A 16,738-nucleotide genomic window follows, 5' to 3' on the forward strand; every position below is an offset into this window, starting at 1 on the left:
TCACCAGGAGGCCTTTACTGTAAATTGTACTGAGGCTGCAAATCAGTGGGGAAAATGACATCATAACCTGCACCTCTTGAGAGAAACCATTGTAACAAATCTTGATGAATTTAAATTTTAAGTTTATGCAAGGTGGACATTTGCAAAAAAAAAGTTAAAATTTATCAAGATTTGTTACAATAATGCCCAAATTGTGTAGCTATAAGTTAAGACCTCATGTTAGCAAGATGTAATCAGCATGTAAGTGAGACCTCCACTGTCCATACTGGTTTTATTTAAGTTACACTCTCCAAAGCATCAAATGAAGAGGCACTTTCAATTTATTTCTCTTACTGAACCAAAAGTCTTTATGGCTTCACTCGCACTGAACAGCCAGCAGCTCTGTTTAAAATGTAAGCACTTCTGTTCCGAGAGACGGCGAGGGGTCAATCACGTCCAGTGGAAACAAGTGATTACTCATGACTTCTCCTCATTCACTCTGCTGCTCCTCTCTTTTTCACCTTATTGTTGTGTTTTTAATCTCACTCTGCTCTTATCACATGTCCCTCGCTGATGTCACCCTCTCAGGCAGTCCTTGAATCAACTATAATTAACATTCTCACCTTGTCGTGACCCAGAGGAAGAGCAGTTAACCCTCTAAACCCCTACAACCCGCCGGTAGGTTTGAAAGGCATGTTTTCTTTACAAAAGAATTGTCAAAAATACGCCGTTTATCATAGCCAGTGAGTCAATGGAGCACCTTGTATCTCACATCCTTTTGAGTTTTCTTACTTAATAATTAACCGGTTAGTTACCTTAAACTCATCCTATTCAAATGTTGTTTGTAATATGTTGTATGATATTGAAATTTTGCAAATTTAACCTGTAAATGTCTGAAAGTTTCATTTTAAAGTTGACTTTCTTTACTACAATATCTATAAGACTTCTATAGTAGAGCCATAAATGTCCTTACCTGACCAACTCTATTCTATGCTTGACATACACACACAAGACACATCAAAAGAGAATTATTCCACTTGAGCAACCTACAATAACCTTTCTGACATTTGTAATATCACACTGCAGACGGGAATAGAGGCAATCAAAGGAGGGCACCCAAACTGCGGCAGGCAGCGCTGCTCTGAGCCCCAAAAAAGTTACACTGAGTAAATATGAAATGGTATTTTGCTGCTCAAGAACCCAGCTTACAAGGTCAGTTTCTACAGTGAGAGAACACTCAGCAGTAGCAGTAGTAATGAATCATTTGGTATAGCGTTTTTCTAGCCCCTTGATGTATGTAAGGCTGTAGAGAGTAATATCATTCCAGCTTGTATAAGCAGCACCCTAAACACAGCTCTGCACACAGTCCCTTTGCTGATGGTTAATATTTTATACTGTAAGCTTGCTTCATCTTGTTCATACCTCGTCTCCTTCTTCTCCCCTTCCCTCCCTCCCTCCATTCTCATGCTCCGTAGCCAACCAAGGATTACGCTGGCCTCTATTGTGTGGCCAGTGGACCGTCTGGCTCACACTATCTCCTGGCTGCACAGGATTTCTGGTCAGAGCACAATGTTGCACTCCCGCCAAGAAAAAGCTGGCTTTGTTGTGCATCGCATACTATTAAGCACAAGGTATAATACCGCAATCACCAAAGGACAGGGTGGCTGTTTCCATGTTATTTTTGAAGGCTGGACATGAAGCTGGATGCACCTCACAGGGTTTACAATTCTACAATGAAAAAAAGGAAGTGTAATATTGCTGCTTTTTTTAAAGCCTCATTGTGAGCTGACCTTGATCAGACAGGAAGTCCAGCATGGTCTGCAGCAGGAAGGACAGGTGGCGCACAGACAGGCCGGGGTTGCCCATGCGACGGGAGGCGTACACCAGTTCATGTAGGAGGCGCATCTGAACAGCAGCCCAGCCTCGGTGGGTACCTGAGAGAGAGAGATGACGGAAAGAGAAATTCATGTTCACAAAGCTGACGAGGCTCATTGCTGACATCTAATGTTACACAGCTGTCCTATCAGATTAGTGGAGATGCATCAAGTCTATCTGTGGGATCATATTCTACACTTGTGATACAGATCATACGAGGACATTGTGTCCCCGTGGTTTATGTTTCCAGCATGAGAAAAATATCTTTCTTCATTTGAAAATACTGTAATGCTGACATTTGTGTAACCTATGTCGCGCCACCAGGTTAGTGTTGTTGTTTTACTGTGCCTGTCATTATAAACTGTTCTTTATCTTTTAACATATTTTCAACCCTTTCTGGATACGATGTTTTAACTGTAAAAATATTCTGAAATAAATCTACCTGGTATTCAAAATAGGCTGCTTTGAGATCTTTGGTTGACCACTTTTAAACGAAAGAATTTCAAGTTTCATTGTTAACCATTATTTGTATTTCATGATGTCAAAGTCATCATTTACCTTTTTTATTAATAAAAGGATTGTTGGTATGTATTAGAGCTGAAATGATTAGTCAATTAATTAATTGATTTGTCGGACGACCGTCTGCAACTATTTTGGTATTTTTTTCTGTAATTGTTTCAGTCATTTTTCTTCTCTTTTTTTATACTCCTTATTTGTGAAATTGTGATCCTTTACAGTAGTTACTTCTCAGAGAAGACAGAAAAAGAGAAGTAACTAAACTAAAACAACTTTATAATAGCTGCTATATATCCCTCCCAAGTCAAGATCCCGACATCTAAAAATAAATAAATAAACTAAATACAAATTAAAAAAGATAATAATAATAATAATAATAATAATAATAATAATAATAATAATAATAATAATAATAATAATAATAATAATAATCTTTGATTATGAAATTGAAGTAACAAGAAATTTAATAAAAATAAAAAAATATAAAAGTAAATAAAGTAAGGTTTGGTTCAGGGAATATTTTAAAGGACAAATTATATATTATATATTATATTTTGTATGTTTATTTTATGTATCCTCTTCCATTTAACATCAAACAGTTTAGTTAGATTTCTAATTCTGAGATTTATTATCACTATTTTATAGATTTTGTTAATTGTGTCCTTCTATTTGATTAGTTGTGGCGCCTCTGGTTTCAGACAGTTTTTAATGTAATCTGTTTCAGTCATTTTTCAAGCAAAAATGTCAAACATTGCTAGTTACAGCTGCTCAATTATGAGGATTTGCTGCTTTTCTTTATCTTATCTGATAGTAAACTAAATATTTTTAGGTAGTTGACGGTTGGTCGGACAGAACAGGCAATTTGATGCCATTTCTGTAATCATCTCAGTTCCAGAAAACGCATTGGTGCTCCTTTACTATCAAAATTTGACAGAATAAACTGTCAACATCAACCACCGCTGGGTGATAAGTCAATATTATCATTTGTCAACTTTAAGCAAAATCCTATTGTGGCAACACGATCATATTGCTTTGCTGTTTTACTGCTGTTACAAAAAATTATTTTAAGTAGGTTGTGTTTAAAAACTTACAAAATCAGTTATTGCAGTTATTGTTTTACACATGAGAAATGTTCTCTAATGTTATGAATAATAACAGAACACAGATCAATTCACTAAACATCAATTAGACAAAATTTGCATATTGTAATATAAACTGATATTGGAAAAAATATTGTAGTACTTTCGTGATAATAATTTTAGATATGTCCCTGCCCTAATTTCAGCACATCTACACAATGACTACTAATAACTACTCAAGAATGTATTCAGTGACCAACATTAATACTTGAGAAGGTGCAACAAGTGTGTGACAAACCTTCATAAGTCTCTATCTGGCATGTTTTGCACACAAAAGACCACGCAAAATTAGATCAAACTCAAGTCTTTTCATTATAGCCATCTCTTAAAATTGAAGTACCCCCATTGCCTGTCACATGTGCTCCAGCGTGGTACTAACTTAGTCAGTGTTGTTCGCTCTGCAGAGATCCACAAGACATCTTAATAGCATTCTAGCTTGACACCAACTGTTACATAAGACCCTCAGCCCCCTACGAGATCGCTTGCTCCACTCCCAGCTGTCGACTGTTGACTCACTAAGTGGGAAAGAAAACTAGAGGAAAGATGTGCTGAGGAGGCCGCGGGGGCCAGAGGGAGGAAGTGTTATTTGGTAAACACGTGGATGTTTCCTCAGCTTAAATACCACTTCCAATAACGTCAAATCATGCTTTTCAGTTATCAGCATTTTTCTTACCACCGTCATTATTCATCCTGACTTCTTCTGCCATCTGAATAAACTGTAAATGCAATTCCTTCATAAGCTATTTTTTCTCTCTGTCGTGAAACTGCACCCACTAAGCAGTCTAAAAATAGCTGACTTCCACCTGTCTGCCAAAACCAGCGCTTATCTGGAGAACAGTAATCCAAAAGGACACTTTGGATTTTCTGAGGATGTCTCTCTCACTCGAACACGAAAAATGACTTCATTTGTGGTATTTTCAGACCTGAACTGGAGGTGTCTGGCAATCCATTTAACACACCGCCGAGATAATGAGCGCGGTGCCACGGCCAAGCAAGACGCACTGTCATGCAAAACATGACTCAAAAAAGGCGCTGAACCTCTGGGGCCGCCTCTGATGAAGCTAGGGGAGTTTTCAGGGTGATGAGATGCCACATCCCACCGTTATTATCCTCGATAACAAACATGGAAATCATTACAAGAAAACGAAGCGCCCAAAATTTCTGTGGCGGCAGGACAACTGTTGAGAACAGGGGTCTATTTAGAGAAAAAAAAGTGCGTCCCCATTTTTGAAAAAGGGCCTGTGAGACACTTAAAACGCCATTTTGCTCCACTGTTTCTCAGGGAATAGCAGCCTTATTGGAATGCACCATTGATGCCCATTTTCTTTCCAACTTGAACTTGCCTCTCCAGCTTAGTGCTTGATAAACTCCCATCTGATCCCTTCTACCAAAAGACTAACAACCGTCATCCCCTGCTTTCCCCTCAGCGCCATGGGGACTCAGAGTGGATCTACCCAGGCCTCAGTCGGGACTTGGATTTTACAGCTGATATATCAGTATGGATTATTTATGTTATAGCACCATAAGGTCTGTTATTCAAGCTCACAAGTTCCACGGAATAATGCTCTCCCTATTCATCCACTTGAGTCTAATTGTATAAGATTATTTTATTGTACAAGAAATTACAAAAAGTAAAGTGCAAGATCTGGGATATTGACTAAAAGAACTTGCAAAAGTCTATTATTTCACAAAAGAGTGTGTGAAAAATATTGCTGTCTCATCTCAATATTTTAATCAAATTTTCAGCTATGAATTAAATCAAAGAATTCATTTTACTCCAAGGACACATTTCCAGTCCAAACTGTGTCTGACACCCCTGTGTTATAATAACTTACACACAATATGTGAAGGTTTTATATGTGTTTTCAAATATAACTGGGACCTCTACTAATTTACTTCCATAATGTTTTATTTTACTTTGTAATGATACTTTACTTCATCCCAAGAAAGATTTCTACTTTTAGGTCTGCTAACTGCCAAAATAAATTACCTGTACGAGCAAGGAAGTGCTCTTCTAGGGCATCTAATTACTGCGGTATTGTAAATGGACATATAATGATACTTACGCGATATGGTTATGTATAAATACTTAATACTCAGTAATATCACACTGAGCTTGAAGAAGAGGTCTGGGAGAATATTGCCCATAACATGGGTTGGCCAGTAAGGAATAGTAAGAGCAAATTTATACAGTATAATATAATTCAGAGATATTATTGGACTCCAGCAAATGCGGGGTAGCTTCATCGAATGTATTAATGGAGATTTCCTTAGACAGTAATATGCAATAGAAAGCCTTAATGTCATGTGGGGTGCTGTGTGTTGTGGGAAGGGGGAGATGATGTGACCCATCATGCTGTGCTGCTTGCTTTCAGTTTTTGTTTTTGAAACGTTTGTGTACTTTGTTACTTGCAGACTACCACACGGAAAGTGAGAGGAAAAAGATAAAACATCTAGATTTAATTACACAAAAAAATTAAGTATTAGTCTACATGGACTGACGATTGATGTAAAGTCTAAGTATCCCAGGGTTCTCCTGTTTGCCCTCTAGTAACGAGACGACATTTTTTTTATCACAAACAAATAACTTTTTATGCTTTCTCTCTCTCATGTGATATCAAGGCATCAAGAGTTGCGTGCTATTGGTGTGAAATACACTAAATACCATCTAAAACAACCTTTCACAGTAGGAGTGCAAAGATTTGACCTCAAACAATCTGCAGAATGTTTCTATTCACAGTTTATAAAAGGAAACTAGGCCTGACATTAACAGCCCATCTGAGAAAAAAATCCCTTGAATAACGATCAGAAGAGATAATATATATATATATATATATATATATATATATGTCCCTGAGCCTTTCTGTTCACTGTGAGCTCTGTCTTTTGTGTTGCCAACGCTTGCCATTGAGTGGCTGCAATGAGCATGGGGTCAATAGTCTGTAGAACCAAGAGGCTTATCATGAGGACCTCACCAAAGAGGGTACAAAAGCCCGGGTCACATCTCAGCTGTGCCTCTTTTTTGAGCAAAGTGGTGGCTTGAATGCAGAACACACTGGAAGAGCACTCTTGACAAAGACGGCAACGCTCGAGGTGGACCGAAGCAATGCTATTCATTTCCTATCTATTAAATATTTCTTTTCACTGCTGCCACTCACATAATCTGGATCATGCAAAAGGGTGCTGCTTTCAGTATTTGAAAAAGATTAATTCAGTGAGATTTACTCCTTTTAACAGATGTAAAATCAGCACTACTTAACTCGTGACCCTTAAAATACATAAATAAATCCAGCTATGATGGAGGATAGCTCAGTTTGCTTTTATACCTTCTCTTTTCTTTTTATTTATGGTGCATATGTTGCTTGCCACGTGCTTAATACTGTATACAGTAGGCCTAATACAGAAATGATGCCATTCACAATAGATGACCGGCATATTTGCGAAACTTATAGGATCCATCAAAGCTTCATTTTAGGTTTAATAGGAGTCAGAGCGTTCGTAGAGAGACATTAACTTCTAAGATTGTTTCTCAAATGTGAATAGATTTGTTGTAAATTGAATATCTTTGGGTCTAAGACGGTTAAAACAAGCATTTTCAAAACATCACTTTTGACTCCAGGAAATTGTGGCTATTTTTAACTATTTTCTGATGTTTAATAAACTAAACAATACATCAATTAATAAAAAAAGAATCAATAATGAAAGTAAGTAAGTCCTGAAATCCACTACATGCAATATGTGAGATGTTATGTCTAGATTTTCACAGTCCAAAAATATCTACTACCTCCAGGTGTGTGAGTTTACCTTTGTTGAAGTCCTTGGGGTCAAGTGACAGGCTGTATCCAGGCAACGTCTCCAGCAGCAGCTTGTAGCAGGCCCTCCAGCCCGGCTCTGGGATGGTGGGAGCCACACACTGCATGGCTGCGACGCGCTTGAAAAACGCTGACTTGCGATGGAAGCCGATCAGCTCGTAGAGCTCGGACAGTATGCTGTAGCGCTGGATCTTCTCCTCTTCTGAGAGCTGCAGTGACGGAGACATTAACATTAAACTCCCCCCCTCATCTCAAAATGTGTTTTTTTTTATTTTATACTTCACTTGAATATTTGAGCTTCACTCTGCAGAATGATGCAAGTGTTCACATTCACCTGCTGAAGTTTCCCTGCACTCATCTTAAATCTGACTTTACCAGGTGAACGTACCAGCCGGATTTAGTGACATCACAACTAGTTTGGAAGTGAATCATGGTCCAAAATACAACTTACACAAGTGTGGATACATTGAGAATGGACTTTTCAGTGAAGTAAGAGACATCTTATCTTATGTATGTATGTAGGTATATATTGTATGTTGGACCAAAAAAGGTGCCAGTACTGTAATTCAGCAGTTGCATCATGATCATCGCATGTGTCTTGGATATATTTATATTTATTTTACGTGTATCTTGGTAATATATGAGAAAAAGGTAACGCCTGCACACTACTCCATGCCACAATATTTTTATTGACTATGTTTCAGTAGTGATAAAACATCCACAAACAGCTCACATAGGTGTTTTATTGCGCTTTTTCTGCTAACAATAAGATATCCTGCAGCCTCCCTGATTCAACTGTACACCATACTGCTGTTATTAATCATCCTGCTGTGTGTGTATATGGAAAAAGCATATAGCGTACCTGTCCCAGGTTGATGTAAACAGCGTTCTGTAGGAACTCCGAGGCCTCCCTCGCCCGCTTCTGAATGGCCAACACCCGGACCGCTTTCACGCAGGCCTCCAGCTCGATCACGCCCGCGTTCTTATACTGAGGGAGATAAGAGGGGGAAGCGGGGGCGGCTCGGTTAATGAAAAATGAGCAGTCAATGAGGGTCGCCTTGACTCCTGCAATCCACCTCATAATCAGGGGGAATGTTTTTTCATTAACATATGACCACCCTCATCAGTCACCGCCGATGTGGGATGACAGACAAGTGTGATAACTCGGATCCCCTGTCGCTCGTTTTCAGGGATTTCCAGCAACTGCTGCGTTTGTGCTTCCACTAAAAACCTGCTGCTGCTGCCTCTGCTGCTGCTGCTGTTGTTAGGGCTTCACGCCGCGCACTAGTGTGTGCATTTTTTTTTTATCTCGCCGTCCCTCAACTTCCCTCCTCATTGTCCCCTTATTAAAATTCAATTAATAACTGAATGGCTACGTGTTGAGATGTAATTTAATTCTGAATGAACTAGTTACAGGTAAAAGGGCCGAGGGAGGTCAGTGCAAAAAGGCAATTACAATAATGAAGATAAAGCACAGGTTTGCTTCTGAATAGTTTGGGAGCATAATGAGCCTATTCAGCTTTCCCTAAGCAGTACGGGATACTTTAATACTATTCTTTGTGACTTTGTACAAGTATAGTGGTCAAAAGGAGAGTACAAATATATTATTAAGCCACGAACAGATACATTATTCATATGGTTTTATCTACCCAATACTGCTCTTTAAAAGGGTTTTCACTCATTAATATGGTTACATTACACATGCTCTCCTTCTTGTTTGTAAGTCTCCATGTAGCATTCAGAAATAAACAGCTGCTGTCAGCATGTACCGGTCTGATACTACACAGACAAAAGTGTTGTCACTGCCTTTGAGCTCCATCAAAACTAATCAAATACTGCCCCCTGGTGACATGGATACAGATTACACTCATGACATTCTGCCAACCAGTGGTGGTTTTGTATCAAAGCAACCTGAACGCAAACACTATTGTGTACTGCATGACCATTTATCTAAATACTGGAGGGCTAGATGGACTTAATTTCTTTACAATGGCTCCTCATCAACGACAGAATCCCATTCAAGGTGGTTGTGATCACTTTTAAAGCTCTGCATGTTCCGGCGCTATAATGTTTTTATCCCATCTATTTATCTAAAATCAAGAGAAGAATGCGATAAGGCACACGTCTACATTACAGAGCGACTGACTTCCCTACTCTCTCTGTGGACCCTAAGCCCATTTGTTCCTACTGAAAATGAATATTTAAATCTTTAAAAACAGGTTATAAATATAAACCAACTATATATATATATTTTAAAAGGAGAAGTATTAAGTTTTCTGCAGTGTTCACCAAGTTAAATAGAAGACTTTTTGATACCACATAGAATGCAATTTAATACCCGTTTCACAGTCATACTGGCCAAAGTATGAAAGTACGATGGAAAGAATTGCAACCAAAATCTGGCACCATACAAGCTCGACTCTCAGACCTTTCCAGTCATGCAGTAAAAAGAAAGGCAGACTTCATCACTAAGGCCCCTTCACATCCTCTTCACTCCTCCTCTCAGCTAGCAGCTGCAGCTGCTTCAGAGCACCTCTGGCCAAAAGCTCCTTAATTCCCACTTCAATATCCATTTTAAACAAGGCCAAATAGACTGTCACTACTTTTTAATGCAGCTCCGCACCTGCTCTTATCTATTTATAGAATTGTTTGTTTTTTAATGTAATTTTAACCCCCTAACCAAAGACAATGTGATTGATAAAGTTATGTTTTAATTGAGTTTAAATCATTATTAACTGTCCTTCAATGAGTATTAGGACAATACTGTGCTTTGACTGATGTACTGAGCAAATAACCTTTTATTATAAAGTCATTATCTGCTAGTCAGTGTTTAATAACATGACTGCAGTTTGTTATTGTATAGATGATCAATATTCTGGTTGTTAAACACATATTTATAGTGGATTCCAGTTAGAAATTTTGTCTGATATTATAAACAAATACATAATTTTTTGTGGAGCTTTATTGTCTCATGGTCTGAATGCTGGTTTGAAACAGAGGTCAACCGATTATTCAGTCACACAGGGATGCACAGCACTGTATTACATGGAGGCTCCATACACATAATGAAAATATCTGTTTTTTATGTGGTTAACTCTTTAGATAATAATCTAAACAACGGTTAAAGACCCCATGAACCTCAGTGCACTCCAGCTATAAATGCACAACAGACTTTAAATTACGTTTTAGATATCTATTATTTAGATAGTTAGAGATATTGTTTCAGAAAGCAATTCTCCACTCCATGGAAAAACCTTCAATACATTATTCTGGCGATAGAGTTAGAAAATGTTTTTTCTGATTTTACAGCAAGCTGACAAGTCATATTCGTGTCATATCTGACCCATTTTCAGTTTATTTCTCCCCACAAAATGAATCGCCCGATTAATCTGCTATCAGGTTTTTCCTGCTCCAAACTATCATTATTATATCGGCCTTTAAAAATTCTCTATCAGTCGACCTCTTGTTTGAAAATCCCTTTTATATGTACAGGAAACTGTCTATGTTTGAATCACCCTGATATTACCTATTAGTATATTTAATCCAACAAAAACAACAATATTGGTTGAATTCTTGACTAAAGTGTCGTGTAGTTTTTGGTCATTACCTTTCCATAGTAGGAGATGGCCTCTTTGTATTTCTCGATAATGTCCTCAGGACTCAGGCAGTTCTTTGCTCTTCCAATCTCAGTGCTGGTGTCTGCACTAATGCCGTTGGCCGTGAGGGCACCTACACTCAAAAGAGGACGATATATGGTTAGTTTAGGAAAGACACCAGGGTGACCGTCCATCAGTCTGTTCCACCACAACAGGAAAGGAAACAACACGAAGAAGGGGGAAACTTAAATCCACCACTTACTCTTTAAAAGATATACCGCCCTGGCTACCACCGCCACATGCATATTATATAATATCAAATAAAACACATGTTCAAAATGTCGTTCACAGAACAGGTTAGCATATCTGAATCAACCATTTCTTAAAGGTTTAAAAATCATTTCGTAATCATTAACAAATAATTATAATATAGTATATAAAATGTTGTAATGACAATATATTGTTAAAATAACCAATTTTATAGCATTATTAATAATTAGTAAACATTATTATTTATAATTTCATGGTGTGTTAACAGTAAAATAACTGTTAATTAAATTTTAATTAAATATCAATTTACAATTTATAAAAGATGGTTATTATAAAGTGTTACCAATATAGTGTAATAATCAAGATGTGAGTTGTTAGATAAATAAATAAGGAATAGAAGCTACTAAGAGTGACCATTTAAAGTCTTCTTCATCAAAAGTGTGGCTGTGAGAAAGAGCAGGTACATTAGGAAACAAAAGGTGATGGTAAACCAACACAGGAGAACACTACCTGCTATTGGGGGGGGAAAAAAACATCAACATCAAATTTCAAAGGATAAAATAAATCATAGGAATCAGGAAGCTGATGATGTAAGATGAAAAATGACATCAAACACAAATGTGACCACGAGCAAACAGGCGGATTGTTGTCTACAAGTATGGCAAGCGGTTTTAACATTTAAATCGAACCACACTCCTATCTGTAATTACATTTTAGATATCCATTTCTCCCAGTCAAAACTGTATTCTCACTAGTCAGAATGGTAATTAAAGATATCCACAATAATGTTCTTACTAGTAGAAGTTGCATTTCAAGATATCTACAACTTTGATTGTACTAGTCAAAATTGCATTGTTTCTAGTCATCTAATCTAACTATAAAGCAAAGAATCTCTGTCTGTCTGTCGGTCTGTTATTCGCATATCTTGAGAACTGCTCATCGATCTACTTAACACTTGCCGGGTGTATTGCTGGGGATACAAGGGAGTACGGTGTTCAATGAACTATAACAATGAACTTTATGTTTTGGCCTGTAACTTTTGATCCGTTAAGTCTCCGAAATGCCCATTGATTACACTACACTGATTTTATGGCATTTTTAATTTTGTCCATTTCAGATTTTTTTTGAGCAATCGTCACCAAATTTGGTGCAGGACATCTCTGGACCAAGCTGGAAAAAGTTACTTTTTGAGATTTTTGATGTTCCGTACAGTTTTTGCTACAGACCCTTTTTGTGTTGAGGTCATGATTACGTCACGGTGTTAGCTGGAGGCAAAACATAGGAAAGACTGGAGGCCAACACTAGCAGTGGGCTAAAGTTACACATCGAAAATATCATCTTGCTGTGTTGTTGGGTGCCAGAATCGAGATATCACACACATTTGAGATGACAACCTGTGATTCGAGGCTCTAGCGAGCTGAAATATCAGCAAAACGTTTCAGAGGTTGAGGGAAAATTTTGCTAATATTTAGCCTTCTGCTAACCGCAGCCGTGAGCCACTGGCTGCGCTAAATTATTAGCAACCAGTTCTCTCCTTCTCTGAAACGCTTCGCCGATATTGTACGACTCTCTTTTTGACTGACTTTACTGCAGGATAGTTAACTATAGGCATCCAAAGATTTATACGCCCTCAATTTATCTAGCCAGCGCTGCCGTTGGACACCAGCCCGCTGGTCAGACGGCTAGCTACTTAGCTAGCTTAGCTTGCTAATTCTGCCATGCTGTCATGCAACACAGAAAATAAGCCGAACAAAGTTGTACTCATCTGGCGATAGCACTGTGCTTTCCTACGCTGTGGCAAGAGTGTGTGGATGAAGCATTAAGTTGTTAAATTTGACTCATTTAGTGATTGGCTAGTGACAGGACATATTGAGAGAAACTAGTATTTTCTTCAGCCACTGTTAAAACAAGCCAACAATAGTTGCTAACCAGTGTTAACTAACGTGTTCAGAGAATTTTTCTGCCTTCACTTAACCCTACAAAATATGTCATCATGTGTACTAACAGAAAAGGGGTCTCCAGCTGGCCCTCAAAGTTAGCTCAAAGACTGTGGGCAGCGCTTATATTACAAAAAAAAAATCTCCTATATGCTGAACACTTTTTGCTATTGGGACCACATTTGGTGGACATGTGTAGATATGATGTCTGAGTGACCATGACAAATTTGGTGCCATTTGGCCAATAGGTGGGGCTGTAATACCATCATCTAACTATAAAGGAAGTTGTCTGTCTATGTATGTATGCTCGCATATCTCGAGAACCGTTCATCCAATCAACTTCACACTTGGCGGGTACAAGCAGCCATATCACGGTTCTCGACAACGCTGCAAGCAGAACTCTGGGGGCCAAGCAATCGGCCCGTTCCGGACGGGCACTGCGCTAGTAATTCTAATTATAGATATCTGAAATTGCATTTCTACTAGTCATAATGCCAATTTTGGATAACCATAATGACATTTTTACTAGTCGCAATGTATTTTAGATATTTAAAATAACATTATGGATATCTGGGAAACAAATGTAAAATTAAGACTAGTAACAATTGGATTGTAGATATCTGAAATAGGAGTTTTTCCTAGTAAGAATTATATTGCAGATATCCAAAATGTTCATTCTGGATATCAAAAATGTAATTTTGAATATCTGAAATTAAAAGCCCAATACACATGAATGGCAAAAGTGACGTCATTTTTCCAAGGAAGAATGACGTTGTGGATATCTGAAATGTTCATTTTGACTAGGAAAAATTTAATTGAGGATATCTGCAATACATATCCAGCTATAAAATGTTAAAACGGCTTGCCATATTACAAGAGCTATGTTGGTTAGACATACCATACCTGGATCAATGAGAACCTCCTGAGCGCCTACAGACAGAGAGAAAGAATGCAGATTCACTCCATGACGCAAGGCGCAATGTTAGCAGTGTTAGTCCCAACAACCTGCTTAATGGCTGCTGCTGCTGAAAATATACTTATCATGATAAACTTTTGGCATGCAAAAAACTAATTTAAAGGTAAGTTTTTGACCCCTAGTGGCAACTCGTTTGTTTGTGTTATTGTGTGACTTTGGTGAATCCAAACTAACCCTTTAAAACACCAAGGTCAAACAATAACACAAACAAACTAACCGATCGAGTCAGCTAAAATTATTGTTTTTGTCAAAGGAGTCTGGTGGCTTTGGCGAGAGCATAGATGGATACAACAGCTTTGGTTCCCTGTCGGAAAGTGCTGCGTGACGGCAAGGTAAATCGGTGAAAATATTCTAAATATAGCATACACTTAAACTGATATTGATTTTTTTAGATGGCTAATAAGTTTTGCTGCCGCCCCCGTCCACGGCAGTACATAGCTTTGTGCAGTAACTGTCTGTTCCTCTAAACTGGGGGCGTGCCGACCGCCATCTACTGTAGGTAATACACTGAATATGGATAAGTACCTCATACAAACCCCGCTTCAAAAAATCTAAACTACCCCTTTAATTATTTATCAAGACAGAATACCAAATATATGGCGGGTAAAGCTTCTGATATAGAAATATTTGTTTGCTCTCCATTACTGCAATACCATTGCTGAAACCATTAGGGCTCATTGCCCCTTGTATTTACACTTCCAGTTATCTGTATTTCTATATCTATGTTCAACTCTACAATAGCTTCTTTTACACTATACATATAACATACCTGCTTGCTATTCATATCGTATAGTACATAGCCACTTGTTCTACTGAATACATATGCGGATACTTAGTGCTGCAATGATTAATCGATTAGTTGTCAATTATTAAATTCGGTTTTGAGTTCAAGAAAAAAAATAGTCAATTCTCGAATTCAAATTTTCTTAAATGTGAATATTTTCTTGTTTCTATACTCCTCTATGACAGTAAACTGAATATCTTTGAGTTGTGGATAAAACAAAACATTTGAGGACGTCATCTTGGGCTTTGGGAAATTTTATATTTTATAGATCAAACAACTAATCGATTAATCGAGGAAATAATCAACAGATTAATCAACAATGAAAATAATTGTTAGTTGCAGCCCTACAGATACTTTAAATATCATAGTTACACTACTGATATATCATAGCTGCATTCACTTGTACTGTTGAAATGTAATGTTTTTTGTTTATTTAGCGCATTCATTTATATATCTCTATATGCTACTGTTTGCTGGTTATCTGCTGCCTGGTTAGAGGCAAAACTGTGTTGCACTGTACTGGTATTTACTGTGTTTCATCAAACCTTACTGTATGTAATTTCAAACCACTATAGATCAGATGTATAAGCTAAACAATGAACAGTTTAAATAATCATTAGTTGCAACCCTGAATTATTCAGTTCATCCAGGCATCATAAGAGCAGCTCTTTATCTCTGCTTGTATTCAAACTGGTTTAGGATGATGCTCTACTTATTGTGTAGTTATACACAAGACAGTGTTAATAAAACACCATGTTAATAGCATGTTAATAACAGATTCAATGATGTTAAGTTTGAATCAAATTAGCAGTCAAAGGGAGAAGCTTCTTCAGCAGTTTAGGGAGCTGACGTCTCGTACTCTGCACACAAAGGAAGCAGCTTAGCTGAGCAAAGCTTTGTGCTGTTTGAGTTGACATTCTCACAGACAACAGCCTTCAGTTGCTGTTATCCCATCCAGACCACTGTTTCGATCAGTGTGGTTACAGAGGGATGTGCTCACCTGGTCTGTGGCGTTTCCCTGCGTCTGCTGGCTGGGACAAGCTTGGCTTGCGTCCTGCTGTCTTCCCCGCTGTGCCTCCGGGGTAGTGGAATATGACGGAGGCTGAACACAAACCCTCCAACGCAGCTGGAAGGGCACAAATAATAAGACGTTATATCATTCTCTCTCTAATTAGCTCTTATTCATTTTTTATTCCTAGGATCTTTGCAAGAGCTTCTGAAGGTCGCCGGATCGTTAAAGTTCTACAACCTTCATGTTTACACTGCTGATATATTGACATTGGCCTTTATTTGCTTATCACAGATATACAGCAGCGTATGTGTCGACCAATTAATAACAAGAAATTGCATCACTGAAATACCAAAGATATGTTTGAGGTCATTTAGAAACGGTGCCACCACTACATAGTTTCTTAACCAGAGAGCACTGATAAAATAGGGCTGTGTATTGGCAAGAATCTGGCGATACGATACGTATCATGATACAGGGGTTACGTTTTCAATATATTGCGATACTGTAAACAAGGCGATATATTTGGATTTTTTAAATCTAATTTTTGTAAAACTGTCATAGCATAAAGAGCACACCACCATATGTATAAAATCTGAGTTTTTTTGCAATCTGAACAGTGGGTTCTACAATAGCATTTAGCATTTATGTAACATCCAACATCATATCACCTCTTTGAGATGGCGCATACATTGAGATGGCGCATACATTGAGAGGGCGCATATCTTTGCAAATGAAATAAAGTATGAGTTAATCTTTACATGTCAACTATTAATTAAAAACTGATACTCATAATTAAAGATCAATAGTGTTTTTGAGAATCAATACACACTATCACAAAACAT

At 37.8% G+C, this 16,738-nt stretch overlaps 1 protein-coding gene across 3 annotated transcripts in view; it reads right to left on the minus strand.

Moving 5' to 3' along the window:
* Positions 1-16,738, minus strand: part of trappc9 (trafficking protein particle complex subunit 9) — a 243,960-nt gene that overhangs the window by 219,507 nt on the left and 7,715 nt on the right. For 2 of the 3 annotated variants that reach the window (XM_074614133.1, XM_074614136.1), the window contains exons 4-9: positions 15,885-16,010; positions 14,028-14,054; positions 10,929-11,050; positions 8,184-8,309; positions 7,314-7,530; positions 1,770-1,913 (exon numbers count right to left, since the gene is read on the minus strand). In XM_074614133.1, coding sequence (XP_074470234.1) covers positions 1,770-1,913; positions 7,314-7,530; positions 8,184-8,309; positions 10,929-11,050; positions 14,028-14,054; positions 15,885-16,010 — 762 coding nt within the window. The remainder of the gene's footprint in view (positions 1-1,769; positions 1,914-7,313; positions 7,531-8,183; positions 8,310-10,928; positions 11,051-14,027; positions 14,055-15,884; positions 16,011-16,738) is intronic. The other variant, XM_074614135.1, reaches the window with a different exon arrangement.

Source organism: Sebastes fasciatus, chromosome 17 (genome assembly GCF_043250625.1).
Source record: "Sebastes fasciatus isolate fSebFas1 chromosome 17, fSebFas1.pri, whole genome shotgun sequence".
In the NCBI taxonomy this organism is placed as follows: domain Eukaryota; kingdom Metazoa; phylum Chordata; class Actinopteri; order Perciformes; family Sebastidae; genus Sebastes; species Sebastes fasciatus.